Source organism: Babylonia areolata, chromosome 18 (genome assembly GCF_041734735.1).
Source record: "Babylonia areolata isolate BAREFJ2019XMU chromosome 18, ASM4173473v1, whole genome shotgun sequence".
Classification (NCBI taxonomy): Eukaryota; Metazoa; Mollusca; class Gastropoda; order Neogastropoda; family Buccinidae; genus Babylonia; species Babylonia areolata.
In genome coordinates this window covers 34,772,647-34,790,337 of record NC_134893.1, presented here as the reverse complement: position 1 = coordinate 34,790,337, position 17,691 = coordinate 34,772,647, and the positions used below count along the sequence as shown (strand labels likewise).

The window sequence follows — 17,691 nt, the reverse complement described above, 5'->3', positions numbered from 1 at the left end:
CATCGGGGTCAAAGGCCAAATTGCAACAAAATGGCGGCTGTATCAAAAAAGAACAGCAATAACAAACAGTGGAATAAAATGTGACATCCAGTTGTAAAGTCAACAGCAAGATGAGATGGTGTCAATTAAATTTCATGCTCTAACCAGATTGTTGCTTTGCGGTGTCTAAATGTTGACTTGACGCTATGTCAAACGCGAATGATTATCTTATTATCCGGCGTGTCACGATGTATGGGTGTGTGTGTGACTGTGTACCTCTGTCTATCTATCTCAGCCCTGAAATCTGTAACACGATTCTCTCACTGTGTGTCTCTCTCTTTTTCTACCTTCTTTCACTCACATTTTCATTGCGGCCTCCCTCCCTCGCTTTCCGCTGTTCTGTCATATTCCCGTGACACTCCCTTACTAGTGATTCAAGTTACTGAAAAATTTTTGTCCCCCACCCTTTCCCGTTGACACGTTTCCTCCGAATCCTAGATTTCACCCCCCTTCACCTCAAACTCATATATAATACACAGACGCACCTACATTTTGATACATACATATACATACATACATACGATGCACTGATAGTCATACACGGCACACAGTGACACACATACCTACATCAGTACAATATATACATACATGCACATTTTCAAACATTCAGACAGACACGCAGACAGACAAATACCTACTAATTTGCGTAATTAACCGTCAGTTTAATTGGACACACACATAGTCACTCACTGTACACACACACACACACACACACACACTGTGACAAACGCACGCACGCACACTGACGTGACATACTGACCGGACACACACACACACACACACACATGGTCATATTCTTAATCGAAACTATCAAATCTAATAATCAAATCTATTGCTGACCCAGATCACTGACTACAGTCACAGTTCCGTCGAGAGAAATAGGTGAAATTCCACTATTGCTGTCAACAAAACAAAATCCGAACTCATTCTCCTCCATCGGTACCGTTCAGTTATCAACCCCAATATCAGTTCATTGCCTTCATGAAAGAGAAGATAATCAAATTCCTCATCCATCCTTCTCACTCATAACTTCAATCACAATCACGATCACATTTTCTTTTTAACTCATGCGATTTCTTGTTATGACCTATCATGTGTTAAATGTCGTTATTATTAGCACTGGTCCTCATAATCTGTAATGGAGATGCATAGATCAAGCGTTGATTCGGGTGATTGGCACCAAAAACCTTTATTGCCAACTGATTGTTGTAAGTTGTATGATCATTTAACTCAGATGCTGAAAGCTACGTCTGGATGTTGTTCCTGCAAACTTTTTTGCGGAAACGGAATGTACGTGTTATTTTCGCTTCTGGTACTCTGATTTGGCGTTCGAAATCAGTTTGGCTTAGGAGTGATGAACAACTAAGGGTAACTGGGAACTTCATTGATCTGTCGCCTCCACGACCGCCACTGCTAGGGAAGTCACTGCTGTGTTTCCTTCAAAATCCTTTTCTAAAAAAAATCACGTGATTTATCTTCTAAATAAATTCACGTTTATGTACAGTTTTTCTGAAATGATGTAAGTCAAATTATTAATCGCAAAGTTTGCGAATTCTTTGAAGAATCTGACCGTTTGGGATTGGTTTCCATTATTTTGGTGGGTTCCGTTAAAAATACCAACTGGCTGATCTGACCTTGTGAATGTCTGCTCTCACAGGATACTCTGAGCTGCAGTAATTTTGACATATTTTAAACCATCTGCGCACAGTTCGCCGAAATGGGAGTTGGTGACGAAGATACGCCATATGGCAAATTTGCCATGAGCCTGTTTAAAATTCTGGATGGACCAGTGACATTAGTGAGAGGTGAGAATGAAATGTAAAGCTGAGGTTGACCATTTAGGAAGATCTCGGTCTTGGTCGTCTGCTCTGAGTTTGACTTTTCAACTTTCACTTTTGCCGACCTTTACTTAGTCATTCAGTCCGTCAGTTCGAGCATAAGTGAGTAAAGTTAACTCATGTTTCACTATTGATTCATATTATACAACAGAACCATTGTGTGGAACTATATATAGCCAGTCGATGTCTCTGGTCTAAACATATTTTGTCAGTCATGCATAGAGTGGCACAGAACTAAATCATACACTTGCAGTGAATTAGTTTACATCAGGACTGTATTATGGCAGGATTGCTTTTAATACTGCAGCCAGTGCTGCCCCATGATTTATTTAAAATCACACACAACCACTTTATTTAAGTACACATGTAATGATGTATGCCTGCGGTGGTGTCTGGAACAAAAAAACAAAAACAAAAAAACAAAAACAACAACAAAGTACACAGTGTGGTTTGTGTGTGTGTGTGTGTGTGTGTGTGTGTGTGTGTGTGTGTGTGTTCAGAAATGCACACAGGAATGTGTAATGAAATTATAAATGTTCAGGTGGTTTTTAGAGTTCAGGATGAATAGAGATCTATAACCGATAATGTTCATCATCAGAGCAAAATACTGAATGTTATTTCTGTACTTGTGTTAAGAGAAAAACAAATACTGCGGCATGACCATACCCCCTTCAGTTACAATGGCATTCACAACTGCATGAACTTTTTTTCAGAGAAAATTGTAGAGCCATTACAGAGCAAGCACAAAACGAAGTACTATCACCGGCGTTACCCCAGAGTGAAGACCATTGACCAGTGTGAAATTGATGATCCTGTATGTGTCTACGAAGCCCAGGAGCAGTTTCGGCGAGACAAGTAAATATTGGTTGCAGTGTGTCATTCATTAGTTGCAGTGTATCATTCACGTGTTGATAACATGATGAATGTTACTTATATGGTTAATGATAAATCTTATATGATGTTTGCTTTATTTTTCTTTACAAAATTAGAGATATTTTCTACTGAAAGTGCTTTGTGTGATGATCTGAAGACTGGATGTTATTTGACGTATTACTTTTTTGTCACAACAGATTTCTGTGTCATGTGTGTAATCTGGGCTGCTCTCTCTGGGGAGAGTGTGTTTCACAATGCAGCACCCTAAATGGTGGATTTTTCTGCAGAATTTTGCCAGGGCCAACTCCTATGATGGTGTGCGTTATTTTATGTCGGGTTAAGTATACACTGCACACAGGACCTTGGTTTATCACTCTATCCAAAAGACAAAGTGTTTATCTGTCATAAGAGTCAGATAGTTAATCCCTTGGCTGCGCTGTTGATTTAAGCATATATATGTGACCAAGCGTGCTATGCTTGCTCCAAAACTGCTCACACACAAGCTACAAGCTCTTTCTTTTGCAGCTTATCTGACGTAAATCGGTTCAGGAATCATTTAGAAATCTGTCACTGAACACCTTTAAACAAACAGTTGTCATCAGATTTTCCGTGATTAGTGACGATCTGCTCGCAGCACACGTGACGGCCTTTGCGGTCCGCTAAACTTGCATAAATTGGCACAGTGAGTGATAAGTGGTCATTTTCATACCTGGTCAGTCATCTGACCAGAGCCTGCTCTCTCTCTCTTGCTGCGTCGTGGGCAGTGTGTCGTGTGTGTTCTCACAACGGCTGACACCTCGCTACGTATCGCTGCACTGTCTTCTCATTATCTCTTCTCTTTTTATCTTCTCTTAGTTCTTCTCAGTCTTCTCTTTTTGTCTTCTCCTTTAGTTTGTAACTTTTGTAAATAAACCAATAGAAAACCCCATTTGTGACTGGCCTCTATATGTTCCTGGCCAGTGTGTGGGATCTCATCTATCCTTTCAATTTAGTTAAGTCTTTTGTGCCGTACCCTCGAATAACCACTCGGTACGCGGCCACACACACACACACACACATATATATATATATATATATATATATATATATATAATACACGTGATTTATCTTCACACACAGCCCTCGATGCCATCAAGGGCATGCAGGTCATGGAAGAACTTGACACAGAGCCAACTGAGGATGAACTCAGCAAGACCATTAACAGCCTGATATCAGGCAAGGCACCTGGCAGCGACGGAATTCCCCCAGACCTCATTAAACACTGCAAGACTACTTTTCTGCATCCTCTGCACACAGAGGACTGTCAGTACTGGAATGAGGGAACTGTACTGCAGGACATGAGGGACGCTAAGATCATCACCCTGTACAAAAACAAGGGCGATAGGAGCGACTGCAACAACTACAGAGGCATCTCGCTTCTCAGCATTGTAGGCAAAGTCTACGCTCGGGTCCTCCTAATTCGCCTGCAGAAACTGGCCGAACGCGTTTACCCGGAATCACAGTGTGGTTTCCAAGCAGAGAGATCCACGGTAGACATGATCTTCTCCCGTCACCAAATCCAGGAGAAGTGCAGAGAGCAGAGGATGCCCCTGTATGTCACATTCATTGACTTCACCAAGGCCTTTGACCTAGCCAGCAGAGACGACCTTTACAGGGCTCTTTGAAAGATCGGCTGCCCCCCCCCCCCCCCCCCCAAAGCTGCACAGCTTGATTGAGTCCTTCCACTCCAACATGAATGGGATGGTGCAGTTTAGTGGTAACCTCTCCAAGCCCTTTGATGTACGCAGCGGTGTCAAGCAAGGCTGTGTCCTCGCCCCCACCCTATTTGGAATCTTCTTTGCTCTTCTCCTGAGGCATGCGTTCAGCACAGCGCAAGAAGGGATCTACCTGTGGACCAGATCAGATGGCAGGCTCTTCAGTCTCGCCCACATCAGAGCAAGGACAAAAGTCCACGAAGCCCTCATCAGAGACATGCTCTTTGCCGACGATGCCGCAGTTGTGACCCACACTCAGCGGGACTTGCAGTCACTAATGGATTGCTTCTCCCAGGCCTGCAAAGATTTTGGTCTGACCATCAGTCTCAAGAAAACAAACGTCCTAGGCCAAGACATGCCATCTCCACCAGCCATCACCATTGATGACTACGAGCTTGAAGCCATCCATCAATTCATTTACCTTGGGTCCACCATCACCGACAACCTCTCCCTTGACACCGAGATCGACAAGAGGATTGGGAAGGCAGCCACAATGCTAGCCCGCCTCACACAGAGTGTGAACAAATCCCAAGCTGACCATGAAGACAAATATGGCTGTATACAACGCCTGTGTCCTCAGCACCTTGCTGTACGGCAGTGAGGGTTGTGCGACACTACCGCGAGCGACATTACCGCGAGTAACACTACCGCGTGCAACACTAACGCGAGTGTAACCCTACCGCGAGTATCACTTCCGCGAGTAACACTTCCGCGCGTGCACCGTTGTCGCACGTTTAACACTACCGCGTGTAAGACTACTGCGTGTAACACTTCCGCGCGTGCAGCATTGTCGCGCACTTTGTTTCAAACAGGTGCTGGTCACTACCGCAAAGAGAGAGTGGAAGTTCACTCAAGTGAGTTTGAGCGGCCACAAGAGAGAGTGTAAGTTCTTTTGGTTAGCACAACAAGCGTTGAGTTAGTGTTCAAGGACAGTGTTCTTCTGGCGAACACGCACTTTGCTTCAAACGTTGGCCATGGAGGTAATAAAGTCTCGTTACTCCAATGACAAGATCCTCTACAACTGGTATATTCACTGTCGAGACCGTATAAATAAAACAACGGTCAACTGGCGCTGCCTACAGGACACATGTAAAGGGAGAATCAGCTGCTCAAACTCACTTGAGTGAACTTCCACTCTCTCTTTGCGGTAGTGACCAGCACCTGTTTGAAACAAAGTGCGCGACAATGCTGCACGCGCGGAAGTGTTACACGCAGTAGTCTTACACGCGGTAGTGTTAAACGTGCGACAACGGTGCACGCGCGGAAGTGTTACTCGCGGAAGTGATACTCGCGGTAGGGTTACACTCGCGTTAGTGTTACACGCGGCAGTGTTACACGCGGTAGTGACGCTCGCGGTAGTGACCCGCACCCGGCAGTGAGGCGTGGACCACACATGCTCATCAGGAGAAAAGGCTCAATACCTTTCACCTGAGAAGCATACGGTGCATACTCAGCATCTCCTGGCAAGACAATGTGACAAACACCGAAGTCCTGACTCGCACTGGCCTCCCGAGCATGGCTGGGCCACGTTCGCCGCATGGAAAATGTCGCATCCCAAAAGACCTCCTTTATGGAGAGCTCACCACGGGGCAGAGAAGCATCGGCTGTCCACAGCTGAGATACAAAGACATTTGCAAATGTGACATGAAGGCGCTTGAGATCAACACTGAGTCCTGGGAGGATCTTGCAGATGACCACAACAGATGGAGAAGCACTCTCAAGAATCAGCTACGGATTGGTGAGGACAAACTGTCAGCTGCTGCAGCAGAAAAGCGAGCTCACAGAAAAGGGACGGCAGCCAACAGACCAGCATCAGCTTACACATGTGACCGCTGCAACAGAGACTGTCTCTCTTGCATTGGTCTCTACAGTCACAGGCGATGCTACTTTGTCCAAGCAGACCCAGTTAGACATTAGGTCGGATATACTCTATCCATAGTCAACCATGACCAAAGGAGGCCGACTACTACTATATAACACATGGTACTGTGATGCTGTGTTGATGTACACTTTTCGTCCAAATGCCCTGCTATTTCACTCAGCATAAGAGAAAAAAAGTAGTCTGCTTGGCAAGAATGTGAAGTATTTACTTCCTTGATGAGTTGATCTTCCATGGCGAGGGATAGTGATGAAGTGTAGATGGATGGGGTGTGTAACATTGAAAGGGGGTACACTGTGACTTTTTCTCTTTATCTCTGTGCATGTTTCTCTTTCTGTATATGTGTCTCAAACAAATCAAAATTTAATGAGCATGTCATGATCAAAAGTGTGTGTGTTGTGCAGTTGCACAGTATAAAGATTACTGAGAGTTATGGTAGTAGAAATATAGTACGGAAATATATAATGTTTTACTTTTCTACTATTTTCTTGAATAGTTTGTATATATATGGCTGAACAAAGATTACACACATGAATTTTCCATTTTCAGCACCTTTTCTGAACACAGCATAGCAAAATCAAAATGCACCAGCAGCAAAAGCTTGATCTTTTAGAAATTTGTTATTCATGATGTATACTAATAGTATTAATAAATACTATGTCAGCATTTGAAACATAGAAAGAACTCTTGCTTTGTCTGTTTATACGCTTCAGCTATCTGTTCTGTTTTTTGAGCATTTGGAAATCTTCCCCATGGGGATGCATGGAGCTCTAATCTATCAATATGAAAAGTATCTCCACCTCGTGGAAATTCTTTGCCAGATATTTTTCTAATGTTGTTCTGGCTTTTTACATCATTTTCTTTCTGTCACCTATACCTTCCTTATTTTCGCCTTGCTGGTCATTTACCAATATTTTTGTCCAGAAGGTCTTGAAGATTTTTTTGCTTTTTTCTGAACTGGATAATTGGGCATTCTTGCTATTTTGTATTTTTTGTGTGTACCCAAGATATCAGTTGCCCACTGGCTTTTCTTCCCCCACTCCTTTATATGCCTCTTCTTATACTTTATATTGTATTATAGTATACTGATAAGTATATTATGTACATTATGTAATTAACTTTGTGTTCAGGGTTACTTTTTTTTTTTTAGTCCTTTAGTAGTGAAAATTTGACAAGTTGGTGAGAGATATCTCCTTGGTTTATCACTTTATGTGTATGAATGTGTCTGTACTGTGCCAAATTTTCATTTACACATTTATTAAATTTTTTTTATAACTTTCTTGCTTTTTAGAATCCAAGGTGCTGATTGATATTGACACTGTTTTCAGCCCCGATATGGCCCTGTCTGATCGGCTGGGCTATAACTGTCTAAGCAATAGTGATAATAATAATTAGTTGAAATTTGTCCAACAAGCTGAAATCAATGTATTTAATATTATTTGGTGGACAGTTTAAGTTCAAGAGGATCAAAAACAAATTGCACATTTCTGAGTTTGAACTTACTCATTTCTCCACTTCCTCATAGACGTGATGGAGTTTGATGGCAGTCAAAGCAAGCAATGACAATTTTGTCGTGGGGAAGACTTAATATAGCTTGCTGACTTGACAGTTGGGGAAACATCTTTATATTTTTAAGTGCTCCATGCAAGCATGAATCATCTGTTGTGGTAACAACATTCTCTCTTTCTTCTTTTCAGACAGGTGGACAGCAACATTGTGAAGATTCTTCGACAACGCAAACTGGAATGCCTTGAGTGGGAAGGTCCTGATGCCAAGTACAAATGCAAGAAAGTGTCTGATGACTATGATGAGGCAGCAACCAACTGGTTCATCAAATGTGAGTTTTGTTACAAACTGATTTCAGAGCTGCTTGTTGGAACATTTCCTGTACATTGGAAATTCAAAGAAGGTGCATTTGTGTACAAGTCATAGTTGGATTATGATTCACTTGGTGAATCTCCAATGTAAATGAGGAACTAGGCTAATTAAAATTGATGTCACGAACTGGCAGCATGGTTACATTTAAAATGTGGTAATGTTTACAGTAATAAAAAGCTCAGTGTTCAACAAAATCTTTTTTTTCAGAGCAGCGAGAATATTTTTCTTGCAGATGCATACAGCTCCACATGTTTTGTATGCAATTGTGGTCTGCAAAAATAATTCAGATGCTGATGAGAAATAAGTAAAATTGTAGACTGATAAAAGTGAATTCTTGTGTTGCAGATGGTGACATTGGAGCGAATGGAAATGTGATTGACGCCTACATGAAACAGAAGCACCGTCTCATCTGGCACAGGCGTAATCCTGACAAACCCCTGATGTAGATTGTGTGACTGGACTGAATTGTCAGTTGAGAGAATTCACTGAAAGCACAGGCCATGCATGATAAAAAAAGAAAAAGATGCTAATTATTCCATGTAGGTATTGACAGTAATGCAAGTCACAATGACACAAAAGCCCAACAATCAGAACTCAGGCCTGCAGTTGTCAGAGCTTGGTGTGAATGACTATTTCTATTAGATGAATTTGTTGATGTTTCCAGTTTGAAGCGTTTCTTCATTTGAAGATGTGCGATGTGTGAAGTACATTGTAATCTTGATATATGACTTGCTATTTTTTTTTTTTTTTTTTTAATTGTAATCAGATCTTTTTCCCTTAAAAATGGTGGAATAAAAATAATAAATGTTTTGTGGGTGTGCAGCTCATCTGTATGTCAGTTGGTGTGACAATACCAGTCTATTGAAGCAGTACTATATAAAATGCTGTGCATATTTGTATATCACATCCTTGGTGATAAACATATCATTTTTTGCTTGAATCCACAACATACCATACTCACAGATAATACAAAAAACATCTTTCTTTTCAGTAGACTTTGCTCTTCATTTTCAAAGATGATCCAAGGTGAAAGGAGATGGAATTGACAGATCATAGAAACATGAGCAGATTATGGAAATAGTTATCGATACTTACATTATTTACATCCAGGCTTTCAGGAGCAGTAGAGTTCAAGGTTTAAGAAAAAAAACACCCCCAAAAAACCCAGACTTTTTTCTCCATTCACTGGTGTGTACCATCATTGGTTTGTAAATTTCCTGGAGTATGTGAATGTTGCAAAACAAAATACAGTGTTTCGCATGTCAGGGAGAGCAATTATTGTATTCTGTGTACTGCTGCTGTCATGCGTATTATGCAAACTCAGCTCTGCCAATCCTGAAGGAACACAGCAACTTCCCTATCATAATTTCAGGTTAGGAGTGTTCTTGAACTTTGTCCATGAATATGATTATGGCCATGCACAACATACATAGACCTTCTTTGGAACTGTAAGTTGTAATAATTTTTTTTACTCACCATACTTGACTATCAATGTGGGAAACTATTCTCTCAATTAAATCCTGCACTTTTTTGTTTGTTTTTGTAATGTCTGAGAAACAAACGCAGAGAAAAGATTATGAATGATGGGATAGTATGAAAGTGAAGATTTTTCTATCTCCAGGTCAACGTTTGTAGATCTGTCAGTACCAGAACCCTCTTCATCTGTATATGCATGCAGATCAAAGCACATGTTAAAGATCCTGTAATCCATGTCAACGTTTGATGGGTTATGGAGTAAGAACATATCCAGCATGCACACCCCTGAGTGTGGCTGCCTATATGGTAGGGTATTTAAATTAACCTAAATGGTCATACACTTAAAAATGTTACATGTCTGTCGAACGTCTGTGACTGAAACCCGATTGAATGACAGAAAATGAATGATGAGCGCCCAACAGCATCTGTCAGTTGGCTCAATACAGGAAGGCAGCCTGTTGTGCAAATGATGCAGTGTTTGCAAAACGCTTAAGAGTTTGGTTTTGGATCAAAGATAGATGCTAGAAAGTATCTATTTAATCATCATCATATCCTAAACCTCAACACTGGTACATATGAAACCAAAATCAGACTCTGCTGCCACCCTTCCACTTCAAGAGCTGAAGCCCACACGGCCTCAACATGGATTTTACCCTGCTCCTCTTTCTTCACTTGAAGTCTGACTCAACTCTTAATCTAATAACTGCATGCCATCTTGACACATGTTAGTGTGTGTTAGCTAACCCTAACTTTGGTTATACCATATTCCAGTTGATAAAATTAAAAAAAAAAAAAATGCATGATCATCCAATCACATAAAGAAGCACGCACACATAGAGAAGTAACATCCTGAATGCAATTTATTGATGAAAAGGTGACTTATTCATTTCAACTCCTTGACAGCAAGACCTGGAAAAAACAACAACAAAATATTGTCATTGTCATAATGATATTCATATTTCAATTACTGATCACATTCAAGAATAGTTTCAGTTTCTCAAGAAGGCATCACTGCATTCAGACAAATCCATACAATACCATGCACTACATCTGCTAGGCCGATGCCTGACCAGCAGCATAACAATGCGCTCATGCACTGAGCATGCGCTTTTAGTATACATGTGTACCTATTAGAGTAGTGTGCCAAGTGCATGCTGCACACGGGATCTGGGTTATCTCATCCCAATGATTACACTGATTTTTTCAAATCAAACTTGGAAGGGCAATAGTGGCAGTTGAACCCAGACCCTTCCTCCTAAATATTCCATTCAATATTGCATGATGAATTACCGTACGGCCCTCAACACCTGATCACAGAAATCTTGGCAAAACTATGTCTCCCTTTACATGGTGCTAATACATTAGCAGTGCTGGCAATAACCAATTATCAACTGAGTATTGTTTGCATTATATTCTTTAAATATTTCAAATTAAGCAAGCATAATGTTTCAACTGCTAAAATAAAACAATTTACAGAACATCTATTTAAAACTTTATTTGGACTTATTTCAATGTTATCTCCAGCAGTAAGAATTATTGTATTTACCTGGTGGCAAAGACTGTCGGAGCTTCTCTGCCTTTTCTCTATCCTGGATGACCAGTGTGTAGAGGTAACGGCTGCATCGCACCTTGAACTTCACGTTCTCCTTGTTCTTCTTGATCTTCACAGCTATTACAGACAAAACACCAATCAATGATCAAACCAAATCCTGAAGCCTATTCATCTGAAAAAAATCCTCTGGAAAATTGTATTCTGTGTACTTTGTAGAATATGGGATGTTCACAAGTCTCCAAATAAGCAAATCAAACCAAAGGAAATTTTCTTCCTAAAATTAAGTTTATGTAATGTACATACCATGACCTACTAGTGCAGACTCTGGCAGGCGCCACTCTGGGATGCAAAGGGGAGGTAACCTACTTAGGTTATTGGCCATAGCTACTTTCATTTCCTTCATTTGCACAGGACAAGAATCAGACCCCTGCTGGACTTGTGGGTCATGGTTAAGTATGTGTTGTTAAAGCCAGTTCAAATCATGCACATATGTGGGGTTTTTTCCCTTCTTCTGCGTTCACTCGTATGCACACGAGTGGCTTTTACGTGTATGACCGTTTTTACCCCGTCATGTAGGCAGCCATACTCCGTTTTCGGGTTTTTTTTTAAAAAACTTCTTGTAACACTGCCCCAAGTTAGCACTGTTACATAGAACAATAGCATTCATAGTAATAGAAATCCCCTGCTCACCCACTCCCAAATGAAACATTGTTAAAGACCATACTTTCCCCAGTTTTGGATGAACAAAAAGAGAATTGTACAAAGCGAAAATTCTCGAAGGTGTGACTAACGGTACTGCACACACGAGTAAAATACAGGATATGTGAAGTACTTTGAATCCCCTTGATGACCTAAAATTAGAAGTCTCATGACATTGTATCATCTTTATACAATCTTGACCTCCTATAATATCTAAGCATGCAGCCTGAACCCTTCAAAACTTGAGTGTGGCCAACACCACCTCATGATCATTCTAGAAGCCATCTTCAGATCACTTGACTTCCGATATCTATGACGGCAGCTGACAAAGGCTTTTTTGAGAAAAGTAAATGAGCATTCAATCTGCACAACTAAATGATCGTGGTTATGAAGACAGACACCAGAGAGTCCAATGTTTGAAAAACATGCTTTACCATGTGTGTGATGCTTTACCATGTGTGAGCGTGTGAGAAACTTAGCTTACAAAGGCAAACAATACATCAGGGATTAAAAAAAAAAAAAAAAAAGAAAAAGAAAAAAAAAGGCAACTGTAAAATACAAGTATGTCACATGAACAGGCATCCACTGACTACCAGGGCAATTTCACAACCATCTAAGTCTCCTTTTCTACAAAGCTCCTATACATGTGTGGGTTAACAAGGGATTTGTGTGTGCATATGCACATACTTGTATACACAGAGTAGTTGTTACCACACTTTGGAAAAAAAAAGAAGAAAAAAAAAAAAGAAGGAGATCAGCTATGACCTAATGGACTAGGGAATTTAGGTTTTATTTTGCATTAGATCTATATCTGAGCAACAGAACATTTTTTGCTTCATATAAATGAGTTATGGCAGTAGAGTATGGTGAGCAAAGTCTACCGCTCAACTGTGATGCCTTCTCCAGAAAAATGACGTCATACTGCATAACCATGCCTCAGAGGTATTTCCCATATGTATGCACAAAATAGTCAAGTTGCACCTCTTTTGAAAGCTCTCATTGAGTCTCATAGTCGCCATCAGAAAAACAAAAGATACACATTAACTGGAGACAATTATCATCAATAAACAGATGACTTAAATTGACCTAAATCAGTGACGACACTCAATCTTCAATGGCGTCTAACAGTGATGGTGCTGGTGATTTTGCACAACTTACACCTCCTGAATGTTGTTTACTCTTTGTGTGTCCCACCTGAAGGTAATGTGGGATGTAGGTGCGCCATGTAAAATAAAACCAGGTAGTGGCTATGTGCTTTACTAATTCTGTAAAAAATATCAGTGGTCTGATCCTAATCAGATACTCAGCTACAAAAGTCTGCAGAACAAAATCAAGTACATAGTCTCATTCTGCCAATGCAGGATTGTATTCTCGATGTTAAATCCTGGATGACATTCAACAAACTAAAGTTGAATGATGACAAAACTGAAGCTATGATCATTTCCTCTGCAAGAATGTCCACATTTACCTTTCTTTTCTTTTCCTGCCTCTATTGTGGTTGGTGATTCCACAGTTCACTTTTCTAAATCAGCAAGGAATCTTGGAGTCATTCTTGACTCAAACCTCAGCATGCATACTCAGGTAGTAAATCTGATACACATAGTCAATTGTGAACTTCGTTGCGTCAACTCTATCCGTCAGTACCTTTCTGTTGAAACTACTAAAACTCTTATTTCTGCTTTTGTGTCGTTGACTACTGTAATTCTCTTCTCATAGGCTGTCCACATAATAATCTTCAGTGAATTAAAAAACTTCAAAACAAACCTGCCCGTCTGACTCTTAAGAGTCCCACGTACTGATCACATTTCTCCCCACCTCCGCACTCTACATTGGCTCCCCACCGAAGCCAGAGTTAAATACAAAGTTGGGTGTCTCTGCTATTCTGCTTTCCACTCCACAGGACCTACTTATCTTTCTGTCCTTATCAGTGTTTACACTCCCACAAGAAATCTCCACTCTTCCTCTGACGGTTACCTTTTGAAACTTCCTTGTGTCAATACAAGAACCTACGGTGAACGTTCTTTCTTCTTTGCTGCTCCTCACATCTGGAACAACCTTCCTCATCACATCCGTGCATCTGATTCTATTTCTGCTTTTCGCTCATCACTAAAGACTCATCTTTATAAAACCTATTTATAAGTACTTTCAGCTTCCTTTTCTCCAACACCACTCATGTCAGCTCACTTTGGATGTATGTAGAGTGGGAAAGGGAGAGTGTGAGTAGTGGGGGGGAGGGGTTTTTGAGAAAGAGTGGTCAGGAATGTTTTATGCTACATAATATTTTTCTTTCATGTAAAGTGCCCTGAGCTCTTAGTGAGAAAGGGCGCTATATAAATGTACATTATTATTATTACTATTATTAATCCATGACAAAACCTTTTGGCTTCATTTATGAACACTTACACTTGGCATCCTTTCTCCTTGCTGTCAGGAGGAAGTCCTTGATTTCTTGAATCTGTCGAGGCTGCAAAATAATTATGTTACATTTTAACACGCTTTATACATACAAGCAAAAGACAACAGCAAAAACAATGTAAGAGAGAGATAATAATAATAATAAAGTGCTCTTCTATAGTACTGTTCCCTCACAGAGACTCACAGTACTTCAGAAATTACTTAATCTAATCAAGGAAATTCAAATAACAACCAATCACTTGTGGCAGTCCACAAATAATATGCAATATCATATGTTACAAAAGAGAAGCAACTGATCAAGAAAAAGAATCAACCATGAAGAAACAACCACCATCTCGCATTCTAAACAGCACACACACACACCCAAGACATACACATACAATCAAATCACCCACCCAAAGAACACAAGAAAAAAGTACAACCCTCACATAACAGCACATTTAACTACACTGTTACTCAAATGCAAGACAAAAAGGTACATTTTCAGTTAAAACTAACTGGAAGCCAGTGCAGATCTTTGATCAAAGGTGTCACTTTGATTTCCGTATTGAAGTTTACCAACACTTCTGAACAACTGATCAGATTAGCTCGAAGGCCCGCAAGTACCTATTTGCAGTAACTGTGAAGTATGTAACAAGAACAAGCATCCACTTGGCAAATGAAACAGACAGCGGAAAAGTAAACAACTGAAAAATAAAGAGATAATTTGAATCTCTGTGCGTGTGTGTGTTGTTCTTCAATTTCCCACACCAAAATGGTACTCGTCAGAGAGAGAGAGAGAGAGAGAGAGAGAGAGAGAGAGAGAGAGAGAGAGAGAGAGAGATTGTGTGTGTGTGTGTAAGTGTCTCACTTTAGAGACACAAGAAAAACAGCAAAGGAGAGTGAGATGGAGAGAAAAATAAACAGGTCTAAATAGGTTACATCATCTTTAGTCCAGCAAAATGTTGCTGAACAGCTATGGCGTGTGTCAGAAAAAAAAGTGAATCATCAAGATGACTTTCAGTCAAGAGGTGTCACAGTTTTCATCATGCACACATTCATCCCTTCTTGTAACGCCGGATAAGTGTAAATACATCAGTTTACAAGAGACTTTAAGCCAATTTAGGTAAAAACCAATGCAGAAATCTTTGGCATGAACATAAATGTTGTCCATTTAAAAATTAAAATATAAAAATGCAAAATATCAACCATAAATCTTAATGGAGTATCAAACTGTGCAAGCTAATGTCCTTACTCAATAACTGCCATTGTGAAATAAACTATAACTTAGTTAAAATTTAGTTAGATATGGACAGAAAATAATGAATTATCAAAAAGATGAAGTGCAAGTATGACTATCGCTTGTATCAATGTATGTGAAATCTGACTGTAAACTGACCGCTGGAGAGTTCTGCGGACATCTTGATCTTACGCATGTTTATCAAACTTGAAATTGCAAACAATGCCAAAGGCGATCAACACAAGCAAAAGCAGCAAACATATGTGCTCCATTTCTTCAGTTAATAACCTCCATTGCTAAACCAAACTGTACAATATATGCACACACACACACACAAAAAAAAACAGCAAAAAGTCAAAGAAAGAAGTTTCTGTTTTCGCACTTTCTTCCTCTCTTGATTGCCTCGTTGCTCGAAAATTCGGAGAGCCAATCAACTTCGACAGCACAGATCATGTGACGTGCCTCTATAAGTCACATAAACATGTAACTCTCTAGCAGTCTGTAAACAGTAAATGCAAGTGATAAGAGATTGCTTTCCCCGTTGTGCATAATTCATGATGCCACTACATCGTACAGTGTTTGTAGCAATAGTGGCTATCCACTGAAGAAATGGAGGACAGCATGTTTGCTAGTTTTGTCAATGTTGATCACCTTTGACATTGCCCATGATTTCGGTGAAAGTTAGATGTGCATGCACAAGATCCAAGATGGCTGCAGACCTCTCCACCAGTCTATTTCAACTAACCAGATGTCACTGACTAAAAGGATGCATACTCAGTCTGACTGATGCTTACAATATGCACCATATCTGCTTAAAAAGAAAAAGGAAAAAAGTCCACCTTACCTACAATAAAAAGAGATAAATAATCATGTAACTCACCATGTTTTCTTGATCTTGTTTATCTGCAATGGATAACAATTCATTTAATTATTTAAGCTGAGCAAACCGATAAGCCTAGTTTGAATCAGTTTGACATGGTACAGTATATGACACCAAAAGAAAAAGTGAGGGAAAAGAGAGAGAGAGAGAGAGAGAGAGAGAGAGAGAGAGAGAGAGAATATGAATGACATGACTCCGTTTGAGTGAAATGTCTGGATCACGATCTGCTTATTCCTGTAAAATCTTTCCTCAGAACGTAAAACACGTAAATAACAAATGTTCACGTGTGTCAGAAAACAAGTGAATCATCAAGATAACAATCAGTCAAGAGGTGTCACAGTTTTCATCATGCACACATCAAACCCTTTTCCGATTTCGCAAACAGCGTGAAAATACGAGTATAATTTGCAGCTCATAGTCTGATGATAGAATCTATATAAAAAATATTAATAAAAAGAAGTAACAAATGCCAACAGCACTGCATGAGGACATCAAAATTTGATGCATGTCTCCATGCGGACTTTCCACTGGATATAGTGTTTAAAAAGTCACAAAACTTAGGTAGATGCACCCTGAACTTAAAAAGATCTATATAAATGAAGGGAAAATACCGTATGGAACTGGATTTAGGTAGAAAATAAGCAATAAACTTAAACCATGAACAATGATGCATTGGATTTACTCCAAAAATATTCCTCACCCGACAATCAGGAACGAGTCGATGTGAAAGAGGAAGTTGGTCAGGGGAAGTAAACCACAACAGGAAGTCAACACGAGTTCGCCAAAACCCACAGTTGGACCCAGGGAGAAAAGAAAAAAGAAAATGTAGTAACTTTTTGTACACCGTTGCGAAGAATGGGATAAAAAGAAAGAGAAAAAAGAAAAACAGCAGAAAACAAAAATGTTGTGTGTCAGCTGCACTGTGTTATGCCCAATTTTAGCAACCTAAATTTCTGGAGCTATATGCACGGTATGTTTCGTGTATATTGCACTGAATGGCCGGAAGCATGACTGAAGTATAACATAAAATTACTAACAATGATTTTATCTTTGTCATTCAATCTGAGTAGGTAAAACGTAGAGAAATTGCCTGAAAAAACAAACAAACAAACAACAACAACAAAAAACCACCGTCATAACCCCATACTAACCCAATAACGTCATGCACGCTTTCGATACAGCCGTCAAA

General features: G+C 40.0%; 2 protein-coding genes across 2 annotated transcripts; one reads left to right on the top strand and one right to left on the bottom strand.

Moving 5' to 3' along the window:
• The first annotated feature begins 1,651 nt into the window (after positions 1-1,651).
• LOC143292704 (NADH dehydrogenase [ubiquinone] 1 beta subcomplex subunit 10-like) lies at positions 1,652-8,785 on the top strand. Its single transcript, XM_076603218.1, has 4 exons — positions 1,652-1,844; positions 2,591-2,732; positions 8,081-8,220; positions 8,607-8,785. The coding sequence occupies exons 1-4, from the start codon at positions 1,757-1,759 to the stop codon at positions 8,705-8,707; spliced, it is 471 nt and encodes a 156-aa protein (XP_076459333.1). The 5' UTR covers positions 1,652-1,756; the 3' UTR covers positions 8,708-8,785.
• A 1,794-nt stretch (positions 8,786-10,579) lies between these two features.
• Positions 10,580-17,275, bottom strand: LOC143292705 (large ribosomal subunit protein eL38). Its single transcript, XM_076603219.1, has 5 exons — positions 17,203-17,275; positions 16,503-16,525; positions 14,392-14,452; positions 11,284-11,406; positions 10,580-10,646 (listed from the first exon to the last, which is right to left on the bottom strand). The coding sequence occupies exons 2-5, from the start codon at positions 16,503-16,505 to the stop codon at positions 10,621-10,623; spliced, it is 213 nt and encodes a 70-aa protein (XP_076459334.1). The 5' UTR covers positions 16,506-16,525; positions 17,203-17,275; the 3' UTR covers positions 10,580-10,620.
• Positions 17,276-17,691: the final 416 nt, after the last annotated feature.